Source organism: Empidonax traillii, unplaced genomic scaffold (assembly GCF_003031625.1).
Source record: "Empidonax traillii isolate 1590-97213 ecotype Southwest subspecies unplaced genomic scaffold, ASM303162v1 scaffold277:size2070623, whole genome shotgun sequence".
NCBI lineage: Eukaryota > Metazoa > Chordata > Aves > Passeriformes > Tyrannidae > Empidonax > Empidonax traillii.
In genome coordinates, this window is record NW_020955470.1 from 508,170 (window position 1) to 529,477 (window position 21,308).

General features: G+C 38.6%; 1 protein-coding gene across 1 annotated transcript in view; it reads right to left on the reverse strand.

The window, feature by feature from the left end:
• SLC2A13 (solute carrier family 2 member 13) overlaps nucleotides 1-21,308 on the reverse strand; it is a 145,450-nt gene that overhangs the window by 32,784 nt on the left and 91,358 nt on the right. Inside the window, exons 5-6 of the mRNA XM_027890091.1 lie at nucleotides 12,724-12,887; nucleotides 8,261-8,381 (exon numbers count right to left, since the gene is read on the reverse strand). Coding sequence (XP_027745892.1) covers nucleotides 8,261-8,381; nucleotides 12,724-12,887 — 285 coding nt within the window. The remainder of the gene's footprint in view (nucleotides 1-8,260; nucleotides 8,382-12,723; nucleotides 12,888-21,308) is intronic.

Consider the following 21,308-nt stretch of genomic DNA (forward strand, 5'->3'; position numbering starts at 1 on the left):
GACATTTTTCTTGATACCAAAATTACTATTTTCTTTCTTCCTAACAGTGTAGTTTACTAGCCTCTAGTACAGTCTCTAAATATACTGAATAAAATCTCTGACCTGCCAAAGTGACCCTCCAGCTTACAGTAAAAGGTTCACAATTGCTTTTTCCTCACTGCTTATGTTTGGGTTGTCATTACGTTTTGTGCTTTAAATTTGCAAAATAACCTTGTAAGTAACGACTTTCTTACAATTCTCAGCAGTCTCAAATTGTGAGCTGCAAGTTGTACCTTGCCACTTTTTGCTGAGTGATTTAGCACTAAAAAGACCTTTGCCCAGTGCCCTTGCTCTGCAAGTGCCATTTCTCCCGTCACATTATTTTGTCTTTTTTAAGCTGAATCTCAATTTCTGAATTATTCATTTTAAAACATTTCATTGATTTTAATTTTTGCCACATTTTAAATAACTTTCAACGCTGCCTTCTATGTTCTGTTATCCAATTACAAAATGTATCAGTAAGTTCCTATTGTCCGGTTACAGAAATGCAAACAGAACCCGATAATATACTGTGGATTGTGTAGCTCCTTGACAGAATGTAACACCTGATTTCATAATATTCTACCATGTCAGTATGCATGAACACCCACTCAAGAGTATCAAAATATCCCCAAATACAGATGTGTTTTGGGACAGACTCTTTCCTCTTCTTTTGGATTCATCAGTCACACTGAGCACATGCTGCACGAGCAGCCTGAGTATGTGAAGAAGGATTTCTATGTGAAAACCTGATACATCCACAACATACAAGTTGGACCTGATGATCCTTAAGGGTCCCTTCCAACTTGAGATATTTATGCAGGACATTTTGTTCATGTCCTGTGTTGTCCAGAGAGTAAATTCCACTGCTGTGGGCTTGCTGAACACACTGCTCCTGCTCTGCATGAGGCAGATATTCATATTCCTGAAGAAGGTTTTACTCATAGAACTGCAGGAACAATAAAAACCATTTCAGGAAAGGCTCAATGTAGGAATGGCAGGGTTTTGCAATATCTACTGAGGATTGGCAAATCCCTACCAGAGAGAACATAAGGAGAAAATCACTGCAGGCTGGAAGGAATGTCACTTTGACTGTCCCTTGCTTTCTACTCTTTCCAGTTTGCTGTTTGCCACAGTGGACGCATGATCCCAGGCCAGGTGGATCTTTCATTCTACCTAGCATGCCCTCAGATTTAATCTTTACTCTCAAGATTGTTTATACACACAGTCTTCTGCCTCCCTTAGCGTACAGTGTAGTTGCTTTCCAGCTCCTTATAAAACAACAACAGACTTCCTTGCTTCTGTGCTTGCCTTCTCCTGTCTAAAACCAGGCAATGTCTCTTCTTCCAGCCCCAGCTGAAAGAAAATGCCCAAGATACATGAGCTGAGTATCATTGGTCAGGACATGCCTACTCAGTTGGACTCAGCAAGGGACATGGGCAACTGATGAATCCAAACAGCCAAGGTATTTAATTCAACAAAAAAAATAATGTAGGGACTTTTGGACAAGTACTGCAGTATCAGCTCTGTTCACATAGCAGGATATTGATGCTTTCAGCCACATACAAAACTAGGAAATTTTAAGGTTTTTTTGTAAATAACTTCATTTTTATACACAAACTCATTTCAATTAGATATTAGAACCATGTTTAAAACTGGCTGATGCTTGTCTTTGAGGTCTTGTGCTGCTTGCACATGCTTCACCCCACCTCAGGAATGAAATCAAGCCCTTCTTTATACTTCTGATATTCCTGTGTTGTTTCCAAAAGTGAAACAATAGATTTAGATTAAATATAACTGGACAAGAACATAGGGGATGTTTTAAGCAGTTAAAATGTGTGCTATCTGCCTGATACCACTTCCAGCTGTTACATCTAGGACACAGGAAATACAATATTTAACAAAGAATGAGAAAAACCCACTTGGACTTCAAGAGCACTTTCCTGCTATTATCAGAGTAAGGTCTACCAGCACTTGCTGGCTGCATTCGGTAATTTACCATGCAGATACTCCAACAGATCTAAATCACAGTTACATTCAAGTATGATTAAGCCTTTCTCATCTTCAAATCAGGCTCCTGCTCCATCTAGTCCACTGAGACTATTCTTTGGTGTCCTCCCTAAAGCTGCAGACCAGAACTGAATCCTTATCCTTCCTGGTACACCAGCCACATAAAAGCACATTAGCTTTCTTCAGATGTTTCTTAAACCTTCTTCACAAAGGCTCACATGCCCCAACTCTGCCACATAATTTATACAACCTCAGAGCAACTGTTTTTGGCCTCTTGGTGTTTGCTGCTTCTGCGTTATGTCTGGTGAGGACCCCAAAGGCTTATCTATTCTTCCCACCTATCACAGTCCTATAAGGGAAATCACTCTTTACAAACCTTGCCTAGTCCTTAGGTCCTCATGGCTACACCAGTACTGCTATAACACCGTGGCAGCAAACTGTTGGAATGCTGACACTCATGAAAAGTGTCCTGATCAGCTTGCTCACAGGAATCAGTTGTTTCTTGTCTTTGATGGTATTTTTTTCTGAATTTATATAGCCCCCAGCACTCCTAAGAGTGAGAGAGAGTATATAGCCCTGAGCACTACAAGAGCTTCCTGATTTATTCCTGGAACTGAGCAACACAGATAATAAGGAACAAATACAACTGACTTCTACGTACCTTTATTTTGGATGTGATGCCAGTCTCTGTAGAACACTTTGTGTTTAAAATTACTCTCCCAAAGAGACCCTACATACAGATACTATACTCCCAGCTTCCAGGTAGATCAGATAGAAGCCTTGTTCAAACTTGATTAAAATCCCCCTTGTGTGACTAAAACCTGCAGATCATATAAAGTACAACACTATCACTTTGGAAAACGAAAAAAAAAAAAAAATTCCCTAACATTGTTTCAGTTTTTGTTAAACAGCAAAGTCTTAGAAGTATTGGCAGAGATGTGAAGTGTTAGTAGGTTACTCTGTGAATAATAACACCTTGCTTCCTCACAAGTGCAGAGTTTGATTCAAAGTATGTGTAAATGTTAACAACAGTTACAGGCATTGTACTTACAGATATTATAGTTCAGGTAAGTCACTTTTCAGATCTTTGTGTTCACATTGAAGAGAGGATCTTTTTCCTCACTCCCATGAAAGATGCTTACTACATGGACTGACATATTCCCTCCTATTCTTTATAATTTTAAATTAAATTACAAGTTTTGATCGATAGGAGCAACACATCAGCAAAAAGAAAATTATTACCAAGAAATATAACCTTATATTATTTACTTAATAAATTCCAAGGCTATGTTGAGGTCATTTCACAGTTCTACAACATAAAGTATCAGAATTTTAATTACACCTAATATGAGCTGGCGAAAGTATTCTCAAACATGTTTATCTCTTCACATATTCATAATTTTTTGACCTGAATGGCCAAACCACATTATTATATTTATTACTGCAATTCTCAGTTGTCAGAAAGATCAGTAGCTCAATCACTTTGACATCAGAAACAGAAAATGCTGGTTCCATGATACAGTGACAGAGTATCATGCAGAGTATATGCAAAGTACCAACGCCTAGTTTGCTGATAAATCAGATTGTCAGTGAGCTATGTCAATAAAATACAGTGCAATAGCTAATACACTTACGATATGCATCCTAAGGTTATTAAATACAATAAAACCAGCTTCAGTTATGAGGCTAGCTGAGTTTTTCAGGAGTGATCACAATTATATACTCTTGCTACTTTCATAAAGAAAATACATATTTCTGTCCATTAGCTATCTTTGAAAGTGGCTCTGTTAGAGTACTAAATATTGGTGCCTCCATCTCGGTGGTGTGCATTTGTACAACAAGCTTAGGAACATTAACCACGTGAGGGTGACTAATTCGAAGATGAACAACAGAGTCCTTGTGTGCCCAGCACAGCTGGCACCGCCCGTATTATTCTAATCAGCCTGAAGGCAATCTGTTCAGGAAGGATCCTGAGAGACTTCTTGTGCACAGGTATTATTTCCTTAAGATATGAGGGTTAACCTAAGCTTGACACAATATTTACCATTTTCATACAGTAACTGAGATGAAAAATTTTGCTTAAGCAGAACAAGTTCACGTTATGTCTTCTACAGCTGAACAAGTGTCAAGAAGTGCAGTGAGAGAGACGGACACATGAATGAAAGGAGACAAAAGGACCAAGAATACAAGGCAGCAGGACAACAGTCATTTTACAGAAATGGCTCAACGTTCCAAACAGTCACACCATTGATTCTTTAAAGACTGGGAAAAGGTGGGAGGATAACTAACGTCCTAATGTCCTAATCTCAACCCCCTTCCAGAACCAGGCAAGTTCCCAGTAAAAATAGGAACATGTCCATAGAGTTTTGGTAGTCAGAATAGGAATGGCTAGTTCATCTTTTAATTTCTAAGGTGACAAATTTTGAGATGGTGTTGGTTTGTATTCTTAAATTTACCTCTGAGCTTCTCTGTGGCCTTGATGATATGCAAAAGATCACAGCTGCTGAGGAGATCAGGATCAAATAAAGCAGGTGGCCACACTGCAAATTATCTACATAACCTTACACAGCTGAGTGTGAAAATGAAGTTTGATTTCAGGATGGCACAGAGAGAGTATTCACCTTTCCCCTCCTCAGTAAGACACACACTCACTTCCACCTGTGAGGAGGCAAAACAGATTTCAGTGTTCAGAGTGCCTTGCTGAATTTGCATTATTTCTGTGATTCAAATTTTGTTTCACAGATTCATGGATTATTGTTTGTCTGTTTGACTAAGATATTGTACATCTCTACACCAAATGAAAATCTTTTGTTTGATATTCGCAGCATATCTTGCTGGTTTGTTTTCTGTAACCATGTACAGGTATCTTATTACTCTGTTTGCATGGCACAGCTCTTTCAGAACACAGTGTTCAAGCCCCAGGTGCATTTCTGAATTAGGACAATGACTGTGCTCTTTACTGGCTACTCTGTTCTATCTTCATTGTTATTCTAACAGCAGGAATTAATCCGTGCAGAGGAATATGGACCTGAAGGAACAACATGCAAACATACTGTTTGAGATAGCTCCAAGGGTTTCTTAATGGACACCCTCACTTACTCAAACTCAATGGATTTGCAAACATAAAAGGCATTTTTGCTCTGCACAGTATCAGTGAAACTTCTGTCAGCAAAATAACTGAAGTTTTCATAACTTATAAATACATTTTGGCAAAGACAGATGCAAATTATATTTAGGAAACACCCCCATACTCTGAAATGCTCAAGCTGCAAACAGATTTATACTCTAAGGACAGCTCACCTCAGAGAACTACTGTGCCACCATTAGATGAAGACTGTGAGCTGCATTTGTGTAGGCACACATATTCAAAAGCAGTTACAGGGAGATGGCATTATGTGTCGATCTTCTGATGTCCCCGACTCCTTTTGCTATTCTCAAACTTTCTGAGACTTCTTGAAGGCTTGCAAGATACAATGCTAAACAATCTGAGACACCAGTAGTTCCAGTGGAACAAGCTAAAAAATGGGTTAAACAGCAAGAGACCACTGCCATTAAATTACCTGCTTTTACTTTGATTGGATATCCTGCTTATAACTATCCCTACAGCAGCACTTGCTGCCCTACATGGAGGCTTTCTGTACAGTATAGTAGAGTAGCAAAGAAAATATGAAAGACTGGCATTATGCAGAGTAGACTTTTATTTACAAATCCTCTGGTTTGAGAATCTCTTTGATTCAACTCCATAATTGCCACAGGGAATATGCCCAAGGCCAAAAAGGAGGGAGAGGTGAGCCACATGGCATACAACCCAGCCTTTAGCTTTCCTTTGGTTTGCAGTCTCCACCTCTTCCTTCCAAGATCATGCATGTTATGCTGAACAACTTCTAACCCAAGAGGAATGGTGAAAATACCATCTATTTTCTCATGACTAAAACAATTTAAAAAAATTCACTCAGCTTACTGACAATGTGCACAGAAAGCAGGCATACTTGGGTTCTTAAACAGACACTCTTCCAAGTCAAATATAATGTCTTCTTGTATGTCATACTCTCCAGAAATAATGAACACTAATATTTGGGATGCTGAAGGAATATTCTTCCTTTAACGCTACCAGGGTTGGTGATGTTTTGAAGCATGAAAATTTATACAATTTTAGGTATACAAGTGTGAAAGTTGTTATTAAGCATATCAATCCCTATTTTTTTAAATCCTTTTAAGTACTGAGTGCTATAGCCTAATTCTGTGATTTGTGGGCAACTGCATCCATTTATTAGTTTCAAGTCTCCTGGCTTCTGTGTCTTTCTACTACAGTATAGCATAAGATGAGTGTCCCTGGTAGTGCAGTGGCTAAACCACAGCGTTGTCAACGCTGAGATCTGGGTTCGATTCCCGGTTAGGACACTCCCCGGGCAGATGGAGCTCGCTAGCCCTGTAAGGCAATCCATCTACGTCCTGAGGACCTCGCTGCCACCGTCCAAGCGTGCTTGGCCCCGGCAGATGAACCTCAGGATTAAAGGGTGGGCTCAGTTCCGCGCACACTGTGTCTCACCTAAAAAATCCAATGCGCAGGCTGGAAGGTGGAAAGACCTTCCCCGGTTCTTCGTTCGCGAAGAGACTGGCCATTAGCATAAGATGAAAATATAATCACCTAAAGCTTTCTCATACGTTGCTCATTATGTCCACCCCCCTCATTCACTTTTATCTTTAAACAAAGAGAGCTCCTTTTATTTCAAAATACTCTCAAATGAAAATATTTTAATTCTTTTATTGCTCCTTTCCCAGACTCTCTGGATTTGTTCTTTTGCTCACTTCAAGTCAGAAACAGAAATCACAACAGGTTACAAGTATTCAAATAATTCATGAAACAAGATGCCTTTACTAAAACTACCTGCTTTAATTTTTCATGCTTTTGCCCAGAAGTGCATGCCACACAAACTGCAGTGGGTCTACATTTCTTTCCTAGCTGGTTGTGGTTGACTGGAACATGAAAATTCTGTCGAATAGTTTTTCATTGTTTTTTAAGGTGGACAAGCCCTATTTATTCTATGCAGATTTTATACTGTTTCAGGTTATATAATCATCTAGCTTTATTAAATAACAAATCATAAGCTCTGCAAACCCTCTCCAGACATCCTTTCCACACAGTTAACTGAAGTCCTAGGCAAATCCTTCTAACATTCTTCTTTTAATCTTATTGCAAAAGGAGAGCATTTGGAAGCTCTTCCCCCTTTACATCTTTTAACCAGACTACTCACCGTTTGTAGACAGGTCCACCTCAAAAATTGCAAAATATAGCTGACTCCACAGGAAAAACCAAGTAAAAATACAGGTTTTTGCATGTAGAAATCCTTGTATCTGGTAGTATCTCATACTGCAGTTTTTAGTATCTATTTACACTGTGATATTACTCCCCAGATCCTCAGAATCTTTCACCTAAGACATTGCTCTAGCAGAGGAAAAGCCATGAACCAGCCAATACTGCTAGGAAACTAGAAGCGCAGCTCTCCTTTCTTGGCATTTATTTCCATTACAAACACGTGTAAAACAGATTTGGAACATAAGTAGGAATTCCTTCAGCCACTGAACTTGTCTTCTCTGAATAGGGAAATTTCTAGTCTGCCAGCTAAATGAACAAAAGAGCATCACATGTGAATGAAACCCACAAAATATAGAAAACTACACATTCCTAAAACCCCAGAAGTAATGTTACTTGAAACTGTGATTGCATATGGAAGTGCATCTTCTACCTGCTATAGAAAAACAGGTCAAAAGCATCACATTTATTTTAATTGTTAATTGGTATGTAATTATCTGAAGATTATTTTTTCCCGCTCAGGAAAACCATATTCTTGAAGAGTTTACAGCTCTTATGCATGACAGATCTATAAGCAGACGAATAACAGCAAGCATTTTTTACAAATTCCTTGTGAAATATTCTTGACCTTGTTTACACTATAACTTGTAGCAGTGGTGAAATATCAGAGGAGGAAAATGTGGAATTTGCCACCTAACCACCTTATTTAGTCCAAGAAACTCCAAAGGATTACTCAGAGAATTTATTCAGGCTCTAACAGTCTCTACAGAGGGAAATTAGGATTTCAGCTTTAGCTATTTAGTTTAGTTCCTTGTACCAGGCTTTGTGAATAACTGTCTAGTACTCCACTGAGTTGTAAAGCTGAATTAATTGGAAACAATCTTCAAGAAGATTGGATGAATGATCATGAAATCTCACCTGTATTTTGTGCAGGTAGAGTTTTGATGTGAAGGATCTGGTGGATTAAGTGTGATTCTTGGCGAGACCTGAGCTGATAGCAAAAATCCCGAAGCTAGGATAATGAGTGCTACAGCAGTACCTAAAAACACAGATAAAGAACAATGTGATACTTTTCTCTAGAGCACATGATATAATTCTCTATTGAACCGAACTCTGCTTGGAAAATAAGGCACCCCATCACTATGCACACAGCATTCACTAAGGAGTCGTGATGAGAACTTAGGAAAAATACCCTTTGCTACATCCCCATCTTGAATTAGGTTAAATGTTAAAGTCCAGTGCATGAGGTTTAATGTTCAGATATTAAATTAATCGGTTGAGACTTTTCTAATATGTGGAACTGACAACTGCATGAATGAATGGATAATATTATTTTTGGTATTGAAAACAATGATGTAAAGGCAAAATTTAACAGTGACTTTGAAATCACCACACTTCTTCCCACTCCCACACCCAGACTTGCAGACTTTCCAGTAAAAAAGAAAATAGCATCAGCTTTTTGTTGACTCTACTTCCCTTTGTAAAATGAGAGAAATTTCACTTTTAATAAAAACACCATCAAAAAGTCCAACATCAATTGCTAAACTAGTTTCAAAGAGCACACATAACGTCTGCTAGGAAAACTCTCCTTCCATCTGTTTGCTCCTGTCTCCCCCAACAAATTCCTTGTGCATGAGCTGGGCAAAATGAGAAGAGGAAGATGACAAAATAGATTCATATTTTGTGCAACAGGCCATTACTAGAACACAACTCATAGTTTGCCTACCTTATTTGTCACGCAGACACAATATGCGGTACCATTTAATGAAAATTGACATACCTGACCACTCATGATACTACTGCAAGTGGCTCAAACTCAGATCTAATAAAACCTTTACATCCTGCTACTCAATGAGGCATCAAGATCTACATTGTATAAAATACCCTGTATTGAATACTCACTATTTATGTGGCATGTTTTATCTGAGAGGTCATATACAACATGTATGGCCTGACCTAGTAATAGCAGTAGAAAATTAGTAATACCATTACTTGTGAGTTAGTGACTGATTACGCAATAGCATCATCCTCACTGCAGAAAACCAGAGTCACAAACCACTGAAGCACATCCCAGTAGGAAGGTAGCACACATTAACAAGAGTGCAGTGATATAGCTTAATGATTAAGGGCAAATGAAAGACATTGTATTAAATTCCAAATACTCCTCAACATCTCTGCTCTGTATGTTAAAAGCAAGTAAGTGATTTTCTCAGTAATACATTTGGGTGAACCTTTAGAAATGCCATTACACTTAAACCCTCAACATGTCAGTCTGGTAATCTGTGAGAAATTATGCATTATCTGGTCTTCATTTTGAAGTTTAAAGTATTTTTGCTGGGCAGAGAGCAGAAGGGATGTATTGGCAATTTTGGGGGTGGGTTTGAATGTTTATTTAAAGAGAAAAGCAAGAGTTTCCCAGTTGGCAAACTCACCAAGTATGCGGAAACCTTTTCCTGAGAGATAAATAATACCTTAAGTACAAAGACGTGTAATAAAACTATCCATGAATGTGCCTGTGCAGCAGTTATGGCTAACAGGAAGGAATGTGCATGAAGTGCAGAAGGCTGAATGACACATTTACTGGAATCGAGGCAACTAAGACATTAAACTCAATCACAAACTGTGTGTGGAGAAAGAACCTTCTCACTGTGAGATATTTCAGTTTATTCCATACTTGGCCTTGTACTGCTATGGCTGGTAGGTATGCTAATAATACCACTATTCTGGGCAGCCTGGATATTGCACTAAGATTTATTGTAATTTCAAATTGCCATAAATCAGACAGAAAATATCTTTAGACAGGGCTTATAATCTTACTCATATTCATTTTAAATGTGCCTCGTCTGTCTTTCAAGTTAACCAAATGCACTAACATTCACTTCCAGTACCTCTGTAAATGTTTTATTTATTTGGAAAAGTACTCAATATGTAAACCTTGACAAATGAAGTTTAATATGTTTTCATTCTGTGGGAAGCTGTGCTATGATGAACAAAACCAAACAATTACAGCACATCATTAGCTGAGATGGGAAAAAAAATGTCAGAAATCCTGAAGATGTTTTATATCCCCTCTGTTTTAAAAAGATACAAACTGTCCAATGCCCAAGTACCATCCTGCTTTCAAATTAACAATTTCTGAAGGGGAAAAAAGAAAACACAAATAAAATGGATAACACACTTGTCAAAATTCTTGCATTGTTTCCCAATTAACAGCCTCGAAAGAAAGTAACTAAAGAAAAAGAAGAAAGATTAAAAAATTATAAGATACAAAATGAATGTGAAACTAAGATGAATCAGTAACTGTAGTAAAGAGAAAGAAAAAGGCAGTTTAAGTAGCAGTTTACTATAATTTTCTTAACACTATTGAAAGGCTTAATTTTTCAAAATTTTCAAATACTTTGAAAATTATAAAGATATATTAAATGAAATGTAAAATAGCTCTTTCTCAAAGTTTTCAGAAAGCAGGAAAAGCATATGAGTTTACAAAATGAAATTACAGTATATTGGCTTTTAATCAAAATATTAATATTACTATCTCTCTTCTGATTATTCTTGCAGGTTTTCCTCTAATAAACATCTAATAAATTAGCCTTTATCAATAAAACAAAACCCCACAGCTGTGCAGCAGTAGGCAAAAATAGTAGTTTTGTTTTCATTTTGTGCAGTGGGAGACTGGGGCATATTCAGCTTCCCCAAAGACCAGACAAGCTGCCTGCAATAACTCATTGTAAAAGTTAATGTCTTTGGAAAGTAGAGCAGTAAAAAAAATGTTTACCTCATGAGAAAACTCAGTGTGGAAAACAAATCCATCAGCAGATTTAGTAATTATCATTCTATTACACAGCACTCGTGCTAAGGAAAAACAGATCACTACCTAAATCAAAGTGTCAAATGTTACATAAAAAAATGCTAAATGGTACAGAGAGATGACATATGATTTCATTATTGTCATTATTTGTATTTTCCTTAAGGAGGGGCTGCACGATAAAAGCCACAGCAAGCACTGCAGCACAGCTCAAGTGATGCTGCAGACTAAGCGCCAGCAACAGACCACAGAAGAAAGGCCATTTTTACAAAACAATTACTTTGTGTCCACACATCATTAGCAAAAAATCTTTTAATGCATTGTTAATTCCACGACTAAAATGCTTTGTAAGAGACATTTATATCTACATTTCAAATGTACAGCCTTTGAATATGTTAACCAGAGCCAAAAAGCAAAGAGCTCTGATCATATGAAAAGTCCATGTGGGAATCACAGCTATACAGCTGGGTCCAGATAAGCAATAAACTCCTGAGGGGCTAGCCTGACATTTGAGATTATTGGGGCCAAATCAACAAATAAATATATACTCTATTCCAAGACAGTACAAAGGAGAGGCGGCACCCAAGCACCAGAAGTGTCAGTGCAGGGCTGGAGAAATCTGCTTCACAGAAAGACAAGAAAACAGACTGGCTGGGGAATCAAAGAACTCCTAGGGGAGATATAATTTAATAGATCTGGATGTAGACTGTGATAAAAGTATCAACTTTAGATTTTTGTTGATATCTTTTAAGACTTGAGTAATGTGCTTTTACAATCTCCTCTGTCATGACCTCATTTCTGAACTTGGATTGTGAAAAACACTTCAGGTTTCTTGACTCCAAATCAAAATTATAACCAAGCAAATCCACATTTATTGCAACTTGGAACACCAAGTTGCCTCCAAACTGCATGTTTTAATTTAAAGATTTGAGTAACTGAGTACCAACCATGCCTGTGTACCCAGACATGTCACTGGGTTGTGACTGTTCTGCCTATACAAACACATTCAAATACTCGAGTGTAAATTAACTCAACTGAGAGTTGGCAACTGCACGTGGCCAAAGACATGGCAGCTGGTCCCACTCTCTGCTGTGTTGCACTAAATAGAAGTTTGGATCCTTGACAGCAACAACAGAACAAAACATGGAGACATTAAACCTTCCCAGTCAAACACTTCTGAACATTATTTCAAGAGGAGCAGGAACTGTTTCTCTTTTCGAAACCCTCTTCTTGGAAACGCCTGAACATAGGAGATTTAACAAAGTAACCAGCTGTGAAGTTCCAAGCATTTGATTCCTTAAACTGGAAAAAAATTCTAAAGCTAAATAAAAACATGGTTAAACATGGCCTGAAGGAGAAACTCACCTGAAAAAATAACATGCTGTCATTTTTAAATTAGCCTTTAGCTGTGGTACTATACTGCTAGTCTTGAAAAGCTATATGATTTCAGGGAGAAGATGGCAACAACACTGTAATTTTAAAGACAAATACTTTGAAAAAAAAATTGCACTTGAAATTTTATTTTCTTTTCATGAATAATTATGAGGAAAATACTAAACACTAATGCAACACTCACCTGTTAAGCTACCAAGCGTAAGTTTCCGGCGACCCATTCTTTCAACAAGCCAGACTCCCACAAGAGTAAAAATGAAGTTTATAAATGCTGTCAGTGCAGCCAGCCAGATTGCAAGCCTGTCATCTTCCACTCCTGACATCTGCAGAATGGTAGCACTGTAGTACCTATGAGGGGAGGGAGAGACAAATATGAACACCATTTATTTCAATTTGGCTCATGTTATAGTTCTGATCAGGCATAACCAAGGTATAACTTACACCTGACTGAAGTTTTGACCGGAGGACATCAACACATGAACTGCCATTCTCTTAGCTGTTTGTATTTTCAGTGATCAATCACACTCTGCCAAAAATGGGGTTTGCATTTTTAATTTAAATTTATCTGCCTTTCAAATCCAGCCACTTCTTTGTGCTCTATCTATTTTTCTGCCAAAACATGGGATTTTAGCACTCTGTGTATTGTCTAGGGAAAGGGAGCTCAAAATCAAATAGATTTTCACTCCCGTTAAAGGTCATATGGAATTAATCTACAGCATCCAAGATGCTGCAAGTGACACTTGCAACCTCCCGATTTTGTGTTTTGTAGTTTTATTTCAGGGCCACCAAAGCACACGAAACTATCTCTGTGGCATTGCTTTTGTCTAAGCAGAATAGGATTGCTCTGAAGCGCTGCAGGGATGTGAATCTGAATCCAACAGGAGAATTTGACGGAATATTCTACTTCTCTCTAAAAGGAGTCAATTCTTCCATATAAACAATAACTCATAAAAAATTCAACTGAAGAAAATGAAAAGGGAGGAGAAAGGAAGCCTTCTACCATTTTTCACAGAGATCAAATGAACACAGATACTGTGCCCATGTTCTCAGGGAGAACTAAACAAACCCTCAAGAAAACACATGAATACTTTTGTTCATGCTCTAGAAGCATGTTTCATCTTGCCCTATTAATTTATGTTGACTGAAATACTGAATATTCAAGTCCTCAAACACCTCACAGCTGACAGGCTGACACAGTAATAGAGTCAAAGCTCATCTTTTTTTTCTGGTCAAATTACTTTAATGTCCTCTTGTTGTCTTAATGCCCAGATGTGCCAGCCTCAGAAATTCTAGTGGTTCTCATTTTTCTATTCTAAACATAATCTGCTTTTTATTTCAAATCAATAATCCATGATGGGCACTACGCTCAGATGCCATTTAAGACACTACCAGCCACAAATGACTGTGCCTATGGTTGGATGTTACCCTCTCGCCTGTTGGCCAACACAAGGCACTTAGAGACTGCCAGCTCCCTTCCTCAGCTCCTCTTCCCTAGTACAATTGTTTGAGGCAATGGCTACACAACCAACTCGTGGAGCAGCAGGAGAGGACCTGTTTTAGTGGCCAAACTGATTCTGTCTCTGATCTCCCAATACACCTTCCTTTTTCTTCTCAAGAGTAGGAAAATAACAATAAATGTCAAGTCTTGGCCTGCTGACACCTACTATGAAACTTCTATTTACTTCTACCAGACAAGGCTCTGGGAAGCCACATTTAATTCCACACATCCTAATCTTCTCAAAAGCCAATTCTACAGGGAAGTCAGAAATTGCCAGTTGTCAGCAGCAATGTTTAATGTACTGTCTATATAGTCAAAAAAAGCAAGGAATAAAGAATCACAGAAAAGCATGTAGATGTCTACTGCCTAATCCATACAGGCACTGTCTGCCAGCAACATTCCTTCTGGTTGTTTATTGCACTCATAGGTTATATATCCTCAACTGGAAGCTTACTGTTTATCCATAAATACACAATGTGTTTTAATTGCTGTGGAAAACAAAGCAGGGAAATTTAGATTCTGCAAATCCAAATGCCAAGCTACCAAAGCCTGAGTGCTGGGCAATGATGTTCATGGCATAGAAACCTAACTTCAAAAATTTCAAAGGGCACTTGCATAGACTATGATAACTACTAAATCAATTTGCTATGTTTACTTATTTTAATATTCCCATCTTTTACACCAACCTGTGTAGCCCTATCCACATATTTAAATAACAAAACATCAATCTTTTCAAGTTCCTCCTGACAAGATAAAAAACCTGTCTTGGTAGAAAATATTTAAGTTGTGATGTTATACAATCACAATGAATACTGCAGGTCCTGCAGGGAATGCAATTTCAGTGACAAAATTGTGCAGTCCTAGCTTATTTTCTAAAACATAACAAAAATTACAAAAGCAATTGGAATTTTTAAGAAAGTACTGTATCTTAAAAAGCAAGTAAATATAGGCAATTACAAAGCCACACAAAGTAAGTGTGTTGGTGTATTGGGTATGGCTGAGCTGGAGCTCATTTCCCCATAGAACCCCTCACAGTGCTGTGCTTTGCATTGGTAGCTAGAAGGGTGTTGACAACACACCAGTGTTTTGGCTGCTGCTGAGCAGGGCAGCACAGTATCAGTGCTGTATCATTCCTTCCTCAATCGAGGGCAAGATTCGGGCAGGGGACCCAAGAAGGCCAGCTGACCCAACCCGACCAAAGGGATGTTCCATACCGTATGATGTCAGCTCAGATGTAAGAGCTAAGGCAAGGAGCAGTGGCTGCCTGTTGAGGAACTGTCACGTGTGCTGAAGCCCTGCTTCTCGACCATTGCTGCTTATGGGATGTAGAGAACAAACCCTGCTGTCTTTCACTTCACTTCACTTTGCACGCACAAGCTTCTGCTTTGCTTCTGCTTTAATAAACTGCCTTATCACAACACACAAGTTGTTTTCTATCTTACTCTCTCCCCTGTCTGCCTGGGAAGAGGAGTGATAGAGTGGCTGGGTAGGCACCTGCTGTGCAGCCAAGGTCAACCCACCACAGTTGGGTATATACAGAAGATCTTTAATACTGTTTGTTTCTGAGGATGTCAAAATTATTAAGTTGTTCTATCAAGAGTTGGTATATATATTAAAAAAAACACAACAACTGGAGACATTTTCACAAATTTAAGAATCCTCAGACTAATCCTTTGATTATATACTGAAATGCACAGTGAATGAAGGAAATTAAGCACCTGAAAACACTTTTTCCCCTTTTCTCTTTTAGAGTGAGGTGTTGGGTTTTTTTGCAACAATATCCAGTGTTTAAAGATTATCATAATTTTCTCCCTTCAAGCAGGTGTTATAGACAATTCTGGATGCATCAGGTTCCCAGGTTAGCTCCTTCAGCAACAGAGACGCAGCCCACCACGCCAGGCTTTGTAGCTCTCAGTAAAGAAAAAAAAAAAAAAAAAGCCTGTTGATAAGGTGCCCTCAGAGTATTGAGTGCCCATTTTTCACAAGGGGCTGCTCCAGCCCACCTGTCACACCAAGTCCACTCCAATAAAGTTTCTGTCTGCTAGCCTTTTTCAACAGACTTTGTAATTCTTGCGAAATTAACGAGTAAATCTAAAGCTGCCTTTACAGAGAACTGAAAATGAATTTGTGTCATAGTATTGTTGTTATTAACTGTTTTTAATCTGCAGATGTACACACCTTAGTCTTGTCTTTGCAGCTTGAACTCAACAATCGTACTGTGTCTGGCATTTCTGAACACTCAGAGGCACTGAAGAAACAAGAAACTTAAGCCAGGGAACTCCCACTGGTGTTACCACTGCTGGAAAGAGGCCAGGCACATCGAGTAACTGCAGTTTACTGGAAGATGGACTATACAAGCTTGAGAACATCTAGAGCAAAGCAGGCTTGCAGACAGAGCAGGCTTGCTTCTGCCTGTCCTACACATACACATCAATGTTAAGAAAGAGATTTAATCAAGAAAGTTTAAATTGACACTTTTATCACTAAGGTCCTGCAGAATTACCATGGCTTCAATGATACATTAAACTGTGGCAACTCATCTGTGTAGATGAAACCACAGAAACAGCAGGAGAAAGCAAGAGCAGCATATGGGGAATTAGATGCCAAAGTGCTGGAAATTAAAAGAAAATAGGAAGAAGTTGATATATCTGGAATAAGCCAAAGACAGCAGATGCTCCAGGTATGGAGGCTGTCTGGCAAGAGGGACACTATGGCCCTGCTAAGCACTGCATGAAACCCAGGGAAGGGAAACAGGCATAGTGGAAGGTACTGTAGAAGCAGCAAAGTAAAATATCCCTTGGTTAGACTTGTTTCAAATAAAGACTGAGGAGCAAGGTAGCAGCATTGGATCATATAATCACTGTTGGATAATGTGGTTCAACTTCCCAGCTTCATACTCTACACACAACAGTCAGAAAGGAGAGTTACACTCTGCAGTTTCCACTGTCAGAAGCTGCATTCAGAGCAACCATGGATGTCGGTCTGGAGACTTGGGTATTTATTGAAACTCTGCTGCTTCCCTGTCTACATCTCTAATCACATCTGCCTAATCTCTCACCTTGTTTTTTACCCCCCCTTGTTTAAGCAGCTAGATTGGCCCAGATGACCTTTAGATGTCCCTTCCAACCTTAACCAACCTGTGATTCTGTGAAACACAAATTTGATCACCACCTTTCTGAACTCCCATAATACAAAATAGTAATATTAACTGTAGCACTGATATTATGAAATACCTAGGCATAGACCTACTTTTCAAAGGGAATTGCTCTTGCTGGAAAAAACTTTGTAGATGCTGACTCTCCATTACCTATGGATAATGAAAATGGAAAGCCATAGCAAGGATAAGAACAAACCTTACCTTTGACATTAGAGAAGTTAATCACAAAAGCTATAAAAATCCATTTCACCACTATGAATCAGCATCAGTCTCAGGACCATCACATTAGTCAGTTTAGAGCCTTTAGATTCCTTAAAAAATTAAAATCTTAAAATATCACCAGTTACATTAAAAAAGGGAGAATCAAACTATCTCAGCCACGCTCTGAAAGCCCATAGACAGATGGGGCAAACCTGTCCAGCCAAACTAGTTCTGTCAGGTCTTGTGCCATCCTCACAATCTCTGCTCTGATCCAACTTGATCGCAACTTTTTAATTGTCTATTCACTAACTTTTTAAAATTATGCAGACTCTTGTTTAAAATTGTATGACCTGATTCTTTCCCCTTTAGCACATACACCACCTTCCTTTAATTCATATTTGGAAAACTTACCTCATAACCTTCACTTAGGTTATGTGCCATACTGCAGACTGACAGCACGCAAATCAACTTTATTACCTTGTCTCAAGGTTCTCCTCTGCACAGGACTGTTTCAGTGTCAGTCCCTCTGGCAGGACACTCTGTTGTTCTCTAAAACTGTAATAGCTATTATGTTTCACAAATATTAGTAAGCCTGATTCCATCTTCTGCATTTAAAAATCACAGAGAATGTGATTTACACACACACAAAAAGTGTATTTAAATAAATAACTTCATGCTTAATTATAAAGGACATACAAGGGACTATTGAACAACCTCAGTCACCTTCTGACAGCCCATATAGTGACAGACATAAACACACACAAACTTTGTGGCTAATACCACTCTGTTAAACACAATTCATCTTGTTTTACTCCACCTGATGAATCGCTTCAGCAGGGCAGCAGAGGACACTTTGTCATATCTACTGTTATGTTCCAAGAGATTTTAACAAAAATTTTAATCAATTATAAGATGCTGCTGTTTGTGCACATCAGCTGCACCTCTCACAACAGAGATGAGATGTGCCTTTATGACAACGTACAAACAAAAATTCTTTTATCCTCTATCCATTGGATGCCAGTAAGACTCTTCCTGCTCATTAATTCCTAAAGCAACCCGACTTTAGATATGAAAGGTCTATTTGGGTACACATACCTGTACTTTCAGGTTAAGAAGGCAAAATATCTATGCAGTAGATCCTGAAATCTTACTGAAGCCTGCCAATTCACAGCAGATAGGACTCCAATTTAAGATCAACAGTTGAATATTCTTTCCTGTACTTCTACTTTTAAAGTCCTGAGGAGCTCTCCAAGGAAAAGGCTGCTGCATCATCTCAAAGTCTATAATGGATTATTCAAAATCAGTGCCTGGGAGGACTGAGGGACTGCCACTCTACACTTACCTACTGTAATTATGCCTTCAAATTCCCCATTTAGCAGTAATGATGGATTGTGTTATAAATGCTTTCAGCACAGACTGAAATGACATCATGAATTACACTTATTACAATTAGTATATTGTGATAATAAAAACACTCAGCATTTAATACTCTTTGACAGATAATTATATATATCCAATAGGTTCTCTGATTCAGCATGGTATCCCTGTGCAAAATGCATGAAAAGGATTTAAGAATTACCATATAATTATGTTAAGATTTTTTTTTTTAGTGTACAAACAGACTAAACTATATTATTAGGCAAAGTAAGTGCACCATTGTTTTTCAGAGATTAAAAATACCTTTAAAGGATTAAGATCACCAAGATACACAAAGGAATTCCCTTCCCTAAGGTAATGGGGTACTGTCACACACATATTGGGTCATCTGAAAATGCTGTGGCAGTGTCTGCTGTGAGATTAGAGAAAAATTCCTATTCTTCTTTTCTTTTCTTATTTGCTCTGCACTGAATACACCTTTGCCAACAGCCAGAGTGCTTTTCATGTTCAGTCATATCACCTGTTTATGTGGGTCCTTCAGAGGTCTGACCTGAAACTATGGGGGAGGAAAATTGTTTTCTTGTTCATAATAGAAAAATGGTAAAATACAAAGAAGTGTTAGATCCAGTAATTAGAAGAAATGAAAAAGCAGACAGAAAAATAATACCAAACCTCTATATAAGTCTGCAACAAAGTGTTCTGTAAATGTGTGGACAGAACCCTGTAGTTAAATCCATTGAAGAGGTAGGTCGAATTCACTGGAGAGTAAAACTGAAGGGTATAAGGCAGAGCTGGAAATTAAATGAAAGCACTGGAAGGAACAAAGCCTTTATCATCCTCTTCCCAAAACAGAGATGCAGTTTCCAGCACAGAACAAACAGGTTGGAGTTCGTAACACCTCTATGTTTTTAACTGCAAAAAACCCAAGTAATGTCAACTTTTTCACCTTGTCTTTAATGCCTCTACTCAATCTATAAGTGCCTAACTCTTCAACAGAATCTTTATGAAAGAAAATCACCACGATTCCTATTTTATAAATAAAGACCACTGAGGCTTTTGGGAAGAGGAGGAAGACTGATGACTATTTGCAGTTATCCACCAGTACCACCTGCAGCAGAATAATGACACTCCAGAGTCCCACTGCAGATAAGTGCTCCCTGCAAATTAATAAGTATAAAAGCAGGAAAAGAAAATCCCCCAGGTGTTTCACAAAACATACCTCATTCAATTATTCATTTATTCTGACAATCTCAGTTTAATTTAAATTATGTTTAATATTCCAGGGTATTTTAATGCCTGCCATAAGCTGTCTGGGATCCTAAAAAATTAAATCAGTCCTCATTAAAATCAGCACACTTGTAAAATGTACGAAGCATTAAAAAAAAAAAAAATCAAGCTAGCCCATGTGTTTAAACCAAGGCCAGGGGCAAACAGCAGGACTATACACACAATAGTCTTACTGCAAGAGCCAGGAGTTAGGAAGCTTGGAGTAATGTGATCTTGAAAGATTATGAAAAAAGTAGATTAGATATTAGGATGAAATTCTTTCCTGTGAGCGTGGTAAGTCACTGGAACAGGTTGCCCAGAGAAGCAACTGCCCCTCAACTCCCCTCCTACTTGTCCCAGTGTCATAATTATCAAAACCAAGTGGCCAGGGACAACACTGCTTTTAAGAATGGAGCATCAAGACAGCTCAAAACCAAGAGAAACTCCTCTATGGTCTTAACAGCTTCGGGTTTTTTTTTGGATCACATTTCCAAAACTTGAACACAACATCCCGGTCCCTCAAGAAGAGGAAGCATCAGGCCAGAGAACAGGCCACACTTCTGGAAAGGTAAGAGCACTGACAAATGACAAAACTAATTTAACCACATGGAAGGCTACTGAGATGACCAAGTGTCAAGGGAGACAGCAATGAAAAGAAAAGAAATGGAAGAAGATACAATCAACAGCAGACTCTGTTGCTGGGGACATGGGGTTGGACAAAGGACAGCAGAAATTAGAAAGCCAACAGTTAATAACTCAGTGAGGAAAAACTCATCTGCAAGGTAAGTGAGGTTGAGAAAGGCTCTGGCACATGGTGCAGGATGGAAGCACCCAAAGACAGAACAGCCCAGCCCCTGCTGCGCCACAGCAGCCTCCAGCACCGCTCTGTTGTTGGGGAGGAGCTCTTAAAGTCACTGTGACAACCCTCACACATACACACAGTGATGCTGGAATAAATGGTGGAAGCCTTCCTTAACAATGTTGCATGAAATATAAACTTTCTTCTCATCCTTAATTAGCCTATTACAGCAGCAGAAACACACACAAAACAATTAAAAAAGCTATTGGCACCAATCCCACAGGCATTCTGGGAAAACTCCGTGATGAGCAATGAGGAACAACAGCACGCATTTGTGCGTATGAGCACACCGTAGCTGCAGTCACTACCGGGCACAGTGCCCTCACTAGTAACAATTTCAAGCATATGTCCCATGTAGGAAAAAAAAAAATTGTTCTGGGAAATAACTGGCACAAAAGTCTTTCCTGGGCT